This window comes from Frieseomelitta varia, unplaced genomic scaffold (genome assembly GCF_011392965.1).
Source record: "Frieseomelitta varia isolate USP_RPSP 00005682 unplaced genomic scaffold, Fvar_1.2 scaffold_465, whole genome shotgun sequence".
In the NCBI taxonomy this organism is placed as follows: Eukaryota; Metazoa; Arthropoda; class Insecta; order Hymenoptera; family Apidae; genus Frieseomelitta; species Frieseomelitta varia.
In genome coordinates, this window is record NW_025110218.1 from 83,134 (window position 1) to 93,409 (window position 10,276).

Consider the following 10,276-nt stretch of genomic DNA (forward strand, 5'->3'; position numbering starts at 1 on the left):
TTTTTTGTCTTCATCGAACAAATCAAACACTTTCGTTTCTTTTAACCACTCGCCCTGGCAACTGATTGCGGACCATGACGAGTGACCAACACCGTATACAATAATTCGTCGCTTTCCTTTTGACCTCGTCGGTATGATATCTCTACCTATGGATAGAAATTATTGAGAGGTAATTTAGCAAATTTATTATTTGTTTCGCCCGGGTTATACTTAAATATACTTAAAGCTGAGAAAATATTGCAATTTTTGGAACAAAAAGCTCCCCGACGTGTGTGGCACGTCATTTCAACGCAAGAGGTTAACCACTTGCGCTGGCAATTGATTGCGGACCATAACGAGTGACCAACACCGTACACAACAATTCGTCGCTTTCCTTCTGAACTCGTTGGTATGATATCTCTACCTATGGATAGAAATTATTGAGAAGTAATAAATTTATTATTTGTTTCGCCTGGATTATACTTAAATATACTTGAAACTGAGAAAATATTGCAATTTTTGGAATAAAAAGTTCCTCGACGTGCGTGGCACGTCATTTCAACGCAAGAGGTTAACCACTTGCGCTGGCAACCGATTGCGGACCATAACGAGTGACCAACACCGTACATAATAATTCGTTGCTTCCTTTTTGACCTCGTCGGTACGATATCACTGGATATAAATTATTGAGAAGTAACAAATTTATTATTTGTTTTGCCCAGGTTATACTTAAATATACTTAAAACTGAGAAAATATTGCAATTTTTGGAACAAAAAATTCTCGATGTGCGTGGCACGTCATTCCAGCGCAAGAGGTTAAAATTCATTTCGGCGACGAAGGTATAGTTTTCGTGAAAATCCAGTTGGCTGGAATAAAGCTCGAGGAAAACGAAATATATTTCGATGGTTTCTTCGCGTTTTTATGATGAGTCATTATGCAGAATTTTCCATTGTCGTCCGGCGTCCATTGTCCATTCTACTCTGCCGCCGCGGAATTCACCATTCGCTATTCCATTCTGTGCTCGCATTGTCGCGAAGGATCCTATTGTCAACAATTTTCAATTGTCTCGATGCCTCCTCTTGCACTTTACTAAATATTTCCTGGCACAAACATATTTCCTCCTCGCGTTCGTTTTTTTTTTTTTTTTTTTTTTCAAGTTTCGCCACAGTAAAAAACTTTACAACTCGTACGGTGTCTCTGTTTTCAGAAAAGATCGGTGACGCATTTCGAAAATAATTCTCTGCAAAGTGTATTAATTGAATTGATGAATCGTGCTTGCATCGGTCAGAGGAACGAATGTAAATTCGATATTTTCAATTATACGTCATTGTCGATGATTTATTTACAGGGGGGGGGGGAGAATATTTTACTGCTTTTTGCTACGTAACAGCTCAACGACAATAAAACAGTTTTCACTGTATCGAGGGTGACTTTTCGTGATTTTTCAATTTTCGTTTCAGAAAACAACTCTGACTATATTTTCTTCTTTGCTGAATAATGATGAACGTGATGATTCTGAGAGGATATTGAATATATTAAATTAAACGCATTACATTTAATCAAATTAGTGGCCACATCTGCGCTTTGACGTGAATTAACGTGAACATGCTTAATACTTTGATAATGAATTTTGATAGTGAATTCTCTTTACACCGACAGTTTGTAATTCACGCTAATGTGTGAGATTAACACGCGATTTGAACCGAGCTAACGATTAACGTATTTCTTCCGAAAGTATTGATCGTTCTGATATGTAATACGCATGTGGAAGAACCAAACTCACACGAGGCATCGCCGAACACGTATGTAAATTATATGCCTGGAAGAAGATTCGTTTCTGCGTTTTACGATTAACTATACTTTGACACACGTTCCGTATTTGTCAAAGTGATGACACAACGCATTTGAACAATGTTAATTTGATTCGGCGCAGAGTCAATATCTCCGTATGTATGACAAATTTGATTAAATCAGGGCAAACAATTGTGTGTCACAATTGGCACACAATTAAATGAAACAAATTGAACACAATCACATATGTACGTGCAATTAATCATCTTCAATCCTTTCATTTCGATATCTTCCAATTTCTTTCTTTTTTTTTTTTTTTAAATTCTTTATTTCAACAAACTCACGAATGTTCTAATTTCGTAATCAAACGATTCATCTGGCTTCACGCGGAAAGCGAAAGTTTCTACTTCCACAGTTCTCGATTCGTTTTTTTCACAAAAACCGTTTTCACATTACGTAACGAGGATTTTTGTGGAAAGTTTCTTTTTCCCCGGAAAATTCTATAAATTCGAACGTCTTTCAAAACATTGAGAATGACTGAATTCTCCATGTATCGTGAAGATTGAAGCTTTCTTCTTACGACGACCTTCTAAAACACTTGCTGTACGATTTCACGAGTTATTGAACTTTGAATATATATTTATTCGACGAAATCTCAGAATTTCTTGAATTTTTATCGTTTGACTTTGACATCGAAAGTTCAATAATTCTGCGCGAAAAATTCGAGGGTTATTGTAAACGGTGGACTTGAAATTCAGCGGTGAATTCAACCGAGAAAAAGAATTCTTCGTTAATTTAAGAAACATTTGAATATTTTCGAGTGAGAACAGTGTCTTTCTGCACATGATATAAAAGTGTTTTTGTGAAAAATCAATCCAAGATTGTGAAACTAAAGACCTCGCACGTTAGTATTAATTCTTCGTACACTGAAAATTAGGTGCACATAAGAAAAGTGCCTCGTAATTCTTAAATTAAAATAAAATTTAACTTTCCTATCTCGCGGAAACATATAATAGCACTTTATATTTAGTAGGTTTCTACGTAATAGTTATATTCTGGAAGATTGTAGGTTTCTCCAAATATTTTAAAATATTTTCGAATATACAATATATGGTTTGATAATGAAAAAGAATATACGTATCGTCTTAAGAAAAACATGTCCGGTGTGTTGGAACAGATTTGAAACAGGATGAGGCTAAACCGGATGTCGACCGAGCTGAAATCACTCGTCACTGTCACACGTGCACACACCTCATTTCCGGGGTCCGGCACCGCCTCCGCCATTTTACGAAGGTCGACTTTAATACCGAGGAACTGCACGGATAATAAAAGGATCAGCGAGAACTGGGACGTCGCCGGTGCCAAAAAGTTTGATGGTTTGGAGAGAATTAAAGATACCATATCGCATTGACGATTAAATCCAAAAACACCGGGCTAACGCTAACAGTAATCCCGAGAGTTTTACATCTAATGTAATCATTCTGTAATCCTACAAATAATTTACTGTTAATTTATCAATAATTATTATCAATTATTAATCTCGTTATATCTATTATTAACTATTATATTAATACTTAAATTAGTAATGTATTAATAATTATATTATTATTCTAAAAAAAACTCTCGCTTAAAAGCTATTCTCTCTTTATGAAATCAACTTCGAATCTAATCGAATCTAATCGCCAGGGATTAATTTCCCCGTAATTGATCTCGGTTTCTTAATAATTTTAATTTCATTTTTATCTCTTTTATCTCTGTTCTTTTTGATTTCAAGAGATCAATAAGCAAACAAATAAATTACAATTACCAAAGTTTCTAATTAGTGGACTGGATCGTTGCTAAATTTTAAGTTTCGAAAGAAAGAAAAAGTGCAGAATGATGGGAGGAGAATAAGAGAAACGAAGAAAAAGAAGAGATTCGGAAAAATCTCAGAGGCAAGGTGGACAGAAGAGAAAAAGGAAGTGACTAGAGCGCGAGGGAAAATTGTCTGTTAAAAATGGGCCGGTTTATCACAAAGAATCTAATTTAACGCACGGAATGATTTTAAGACCACGTGAAAAGTAAATGCATAAAAAGATTACCTGCCTGTGAAAGAGACAGTGAATAAGAACAACTAAAAAGATATGAACACACGTACACTTATATTCGTGCATGCAATAACGTATAAATATATATAAATATATCTGTTGACCGCTAAACTTGCCACGAATTTCTCTCGCGTGATCGAAGTAATTCTTAATTAAATTGGATACACAACCACCGTAATACACGTTGGAAGTTTCAGGCGCCGCGTTGTTACATTGTTGAGATAATGAGTTTTTGAAAGTGAAAATTGATTGCTCAACCACACTGAGTGCGAAGGATTTTCTACCGGTGTAGAGATGCCATTCGGTTGGAAAATTCGACCTTCTCACCAGTCGTCGTTTTTCTTAAATTTAGGCACTCGTGCGAGTGTAAAAAAAAAGTACTCTTACGGGAGCAATTATCGAAAGAAGATGAGAAAGTAGCAACTCAGGGAGTTTGTTTTACATGTTTTTATTTAACCACGTGTAAGGTTTCGAGAGAGACAACTACAATAATTCAGATCGTTACTCACAAGGTACGTTACATACAGCTGTGCGCACCGGTATAAAATATGAGGGATGATATGTGCCATTTAATTTGTAAACGCAAACCGACAGAAAGGTGTGAACGCTGGTTAACGATTTGTGAAAGCATGGCATAGGTAGAGTGTTAACAAACACTTTTATTCCTTGCGTGATCGTTCCTATAATTTATTTTTTTTCTTTTGTCTGCGATGATATTAAGTTGTTCCACTTTCGTCAAATTTCTCACTCGTATACTAAGTTAACAAAGGAAAACTTTCGACTATTTTCCGACATTTATTCTCCTTCTTAAACGTCAACAAGTGAAATAAAAGAAAGAAAAAAAAATATAAAATACAAGAAGATAATTGTTTCTACTAAATCACATTGTAAGGAATTTCAACATTCACAATGGATCATTGTGAACTATTGTCGAGAAAGTCCTACGTTTTATAAATAAAAATACAATTAGTATTCGGTGAAACGACAATGACGATAAATACCTAACGTTGATTTCGAGAATATGATCACGAGAATTTGTAGAAACGTGGAAAAATGATAGAGAACGTTATAGAACACTGTGTATTGACACTGCGGTATAAAAAGCGGTATAAATACTCGTATAAATAATTGTACTATTAAAGCTTTGGAGGAAGCATATCTGTGTCTTTCGACGCTTCGAATCAAAGTTGGTTACGGGATAGAGATTTCTATTTAGGTGATTTATATAAATACCATTTAAAATGGATATGCACAGAATCACAGCAAGATGAATATCTGATAAAAAAAAAGAAAAAAGAAAGAAAAAGAAAAATTGAATTGGAGATTGAACAAACTTTTTTTTTTTTTCTTTAAATAAGTATAACGTATCTGAAGATGTTATAGACGGAAAGTGTGACGATAAAAGTTTCAGACAGCATAAAAGTAATGTTTTATTATTCCATTCGCATCGTCTTACTGCGGTTCTGCCTGTGCACGATTTATGGTAAATTCAGCTCTTTGCACTTGCGGTATGTTGATGACGATCCAACACCTTGTCCCATAGTGACACAAACGCGACAACGTATTGCATACGTGACGCGAAGCATGACGGATATAACGATAATAAATCACACACTCGGTGCCCCGTGTTCTCGTACAACGTTTATCATGTATTACGCGAGGACTCGAGTTTTAATACTTAAACCGTTTCGGAAACTGTGTGTTACAGGCACTCAATCTCGTCACAGTTTTTTAAATTATTATATTATCCGAGGGAAACGAGAAAACCCGAAGGCAAATATCGGTATAAAGAGAATTTTGATTGGAGGAATTTTAATACTTTATAAAAACACAGTCGTGTTGATTCTAACAATTCGATTATAAATGAATTGAAGCAATCGACAAAATGCAAGGGCATCAGACTGGTCTCTGAAATTTCTCATTCGTTAGATCTTAGAAGATCTAAAAAAAATTTTGAGGACAAATATTGATACAAAAAGAATTTTGGTTGAAGAAATGTTAACATTTCGTAAAAATACAAATATTAATTTTCATATTAATTCTAACAATTCGATTAAAGCAGTCGACAAAGTGCAAGGGTATCAGACTTGTCTCTAAAATTTCTTATTCGTTAGATGAAATTGTTTCGTGCGAGGAACAATTTTCTTACTTTACAGTTGTCTAATTTTCGTAAGTTCTAATTAACGTTTGGAAAATTTAATTTTTCCTGTTAATTATACTGATATTGTTTCTTGAGTTCGTTATCTCCTCAAGTCGTAGAAAGAATCAGAGTATGAGATCGATATAATGGCGGAATTTGCTTCTTTCTGTCTACCACGCGGAAAGTTTTCGAAAAATCTTTTTTATCCGATGATTTCGAACGTTGAAACTTTTTTACGTATACATACAGCTCAGCTATAATTCAAATTACTTTTTTAGAAGCGACTTTTAGTTAGAAAATCATTTATATCTTTGAATGCCGAAATCTGTCGTCGCAGGATAACTGCATTCATCGATCATTTGTTGTTAATAATTAAAAGAAGGAAATTGTCCGAAAGTCGTTGAAAATAAAACATTAACTTTCATTGCCTCGTGTATAATACATACGACTCTTAAACGAATATGAAACTTAACGAGTTATTTATAAGTTCCAGAATTAACTTTTATACACCTACATTGAATATACAAAACGCACTATACAGAGTAGTCTGTAAAAGTTTCCGGCTGGACAGGTTTTCCACTTTATGTTCCAAAAGCGATGTGCAAACGAAAATTTTGATTATTAGCGAACATAAGAAAATACCAAATCTCTAGCATCTTATAAAAATAGTCAATAATGATATGATATAAAGTAAAGTAATGATATAATATAAATATAAAGTAAAAAACTTGTCTGAAGGTTTACACGTCACCATTCGTTTCGCGATAATAAATAGCGCGCAACTTTCCTTTCCGTTCGAATTTCTTTCGAAGGAAATTCTACTACGGCCGCGCAGTAGCTTTATTTCGCACGAAACGAATTTACATTTGAGAAAAGTAGAAAGGTCGCTGCCGCAACAGGATCGAGCAGCGGTAACACAAACGTGCCATTACGTTTCTTTCTTTAGCAGTCCTAGAGGATATATTTCGCAGTCTGTCTGGAGAGATTTGTTGTTGCATCGGGAATATATCTTGTGTTGTCTACCGTAAAGTCTAGTACTACGCGCTCGTTTCTTGCGGCTCGGTGCAGTCGGTCGGCTTCACCTCGAGCCACCAGTCGTTAGGGTAGTGATATTTTTGCAATTCGATGCCTTCCCTGGGAACAGGTATTAATCTACCACCGAACTGCTTAGCCGGTAACGGAGGGATTACGAGCTGCGGTGGGAAACATTGCAGACTCGGGGAAAACTCGCAGTCCGGGGGCAGCACTCTTCTTGTCCAGCCGACTCTTCTTACCATTTGCGTCTGAAAACAGAACGTAGGTCAAGCAACGTAGTTTCTTGTTTAATTTTTCACGCTGAAACAGCTAGCTAGTGGATCAACTCTTCTTTAAATAAATAAAATAACTCTGACCGAGCTTGCGACATTGCTGGCTGCCAGAGAAACAATATTTGATATGTTGGAATAAAAAAGCGTTCTAAGCGGCTCTTGATGCTCTAGATTCTTAAGAAGTCATATCTGACAATTTTAAAAGGATGTCCAACGCTCTACTGTTAAAAACAGCGCCAGGCAACGACCATCAATGTCCAAATTATACAATATGTAAACCGGTTGTCGTAAATTGTAAAGGTGATCTTTGTAGTATTTGAAATTTATAACTCATGACATAGAGTATTGCGGCATGCTTAAATGTTTCACGACCCTACAACCATTTACAAATAGTAAATTTATATAATTTTATATAGTTTTACGGTCAGAGCTTCGTTTATCCGAACATTGAGTCTCGTTATCTTCTTATTTAAATAACAAAAGGCAATAGATAAAGACGACAGAGTCAATTACAAAATCGTAGCTCTAAATTATAATATTTGAAGTTCTACTGTACAAATATTTAACGCTACTTCTAACAAAAAAGTTTTCGATCAAACGCAAGTATTTGGAAATGAACTTTCAAAACAGTAAAGTCTGTCGTATTTATAAATAAAAATTTTCTTTTCTTACTTTAAACAAATGCGATAACGATATTTCATATTTCGAAGGTTTTGAACGTTTTCAAATATCTTTGAATATTTTTGAATTTGTGCAATTCGATCGACAACTTTTTGTCAGGGATAACAGTGGCTCCTTTCTCTACAAATTATAGTAAATGTCATTTCGTCCTAAGCGTACTAGTTACAAGCTTGGTAATTAAACTGACCACAGCGTCCTTTTCGAAGACGACGACCTCCACTTTGGGCGCATCCTCGCCGACCTCGTGCTCCTGGATTCGATAAACGCCAGCGGCGTGCAGGTATGTGGCGCTGAGACCAACTTCGCGGAACGCTTTCGTGATTAGAACGTCGTCTCTGAGCGTGTCGACCAGGCAAAGCTCGACCTTACGTGCCCACGGCAGGGCACGGCCGATCCGAACTTGACCCCAGAGCCCTCCGAGGCACAGAAAGTGCACGATGCCCAGTTTCGCTAGCACCAGGTGAACCCTGGCCGAGTCACACAACAGACAGAATAAGTTGAACGTACTCGAATTGTCTGGGTGAAATTCGTCACGAGAGAAAACACGACGAGTGAAAGTTTCACCTCGGTCACGAAAGACGACGACGAATTTGACGGTTCGTCGTGTTCGTGATTGAAGTGAACTTTCGATAATTACGGCGCCCGGCTCGATTTGACTCGTGCAGTCGGCTGTGAATTCGCGAATAACTGCTGGAGAAATTGTGGAATTATTCGAGCATTATAGACGCACAGGGAACATTGTAAAATTGATATACAATAGAATGACGCGTGGTGTAAATAACAAAAACGCTGGGATTTGTCAGACCTTACCAGCGAATTACAAATAAAATGTAAAATATGAATGCAAAGAAAGGATTAATTACGATCGAAAGTGAACAAAGGATCATTTTATTCACTAATTAAATAATTATAGGGTGGCCATTGAAAAACTGAAGGATTTAATAAAGTCCCGTATTTGTGAGTAGAAAGACGATGGTCATTTAAGGGATGTTTTCCACACATAATACTGAAAAAAATCCATTAATTATACTTCCAAATAAAATAATAAAAAAATTTTAAAAACATGTGTTTGTAAAAGTTATTTTTGTTTTACATTATTTAGTCTTTCAGTGACCACCCCTGTACAACAAAAGAGAAAGAAACGTTCATGCAACGTTCAGATCTTCTCAGAGTCTGCTCGTAAAACGCAGGGTTGTAATGGCTGACTACTGGTAAGCGTAGTAAGTAGAATAAGACTGTAGAAGAGAGCGTAGCAAACCGCGCGAAAGGGGAACCCGGCCGGCACGGTCAGACGCGAACTTATCAACAGTCAACAACTTTAGTAGAAACTGAACCGGTATATTGGCAACCTGTAGGCAAGCTCGTGCAATTTCTCTGTGAATTCCTCGGGCACGCTGCACGGTTGCCGCGGCGCCTCTTGCCGACTGAGGCTGTACCAGAACAGCACGATCATCAGGAACAACGCCGCCAACGCTCGCAGCGGAGTGATGCGGAATCGTCTGCGTGACCAGAAGCTCATGCTGGTAACCTTGAACACAATGGAGCGTCGTTGTCAGCTCGAGCGTTCGTCGTCGGAATCGACGATCCTCGATTATTAAAACCAGCACACTTGTTCATCCATCGAGATCAACCATCGAGATGGGGCGGTCTTTCGATCGGACAGAGAGAGATAGGTAGATAGAGAGAGAAAGAGAGAGACGAAAGTTTCCTAACACTCGGCGTGCTGCCGCAGCGTGACGACTGGTCATTGCGTAATTACGAGAACCGCGACGTCACGGGGTCTACGCGAAACGACGCGTTGAATCGCGACGCGAAACGTAGTCATGGCCCCACGTGCGTTCACTGGGCCCCTCCTTGGAGAAAATTCACCTTCTCGCGACGCTGCTCTTTTTTTTCTCACCACTTTGGTTTCGCGCACATCACACCGTCACCGAATATTTGCGATTCGGACCGTAACTAACCCCCACTAACCCGCGGTTGTTCTTGTTACTGGCGGAACACTGGCTAGAACCGGCAACGTCGCAGCCAATCGATTTTTCTACCTTACCGACACTGGCAGCTGCTGATCAGTGGTGCCGTGCGTGGACCGATTGGTCAACCCCTTTCGCGGTGGTGAAATGTTCCCCCCCCCCCTCCCCGCCCTCCTCCTCGCCTGTTTCCCCACCGCTAGCCGCGACTGGAATTTCGATCTATTATCCACTCGACGCGGGGAAAAGTAGAGTACGAAAATAAATGCACCGGGACGTGCTCGCCCCGGTTTCTTTCACGGGAGGAGGAGAAGAAGAAGTTT

The 10,276-nt window shown here is 38.0% G+C and overlaps 1 protein-coding gene across 1 annotated transcript; it reads right to left on the reverse strand.

Moving 5' to 3' along the window:
- Positions 1 to 4,290: 4,290 nt before the first annotated feature.
- On the reverse strand, positions 4,291 to 9,986 carry LOC122532720. The gene is made up of 3 exons (XM_043661741.1): positions 9,336 to 9,986; positions 8,174 to 8,453; positions 4,291 to 7,281 (listed from the first exon to the last, which is right to left on the reverse strand). The coding sequence occupies exons 1-3, from the start codon at positions 9,503 to 9,505 to the stop codon at positions 7,036 to 7,038; spliced, it is 696 nt and encodes a 231-aa protein (XP_043517676.1). The 5' UTR covers positions 9,506 to 9,986; the 3' UTR covers positions 4,291 to 7,035.
- Positions 9,987 to 10,276: the final 290 nt, after the last annotated feature.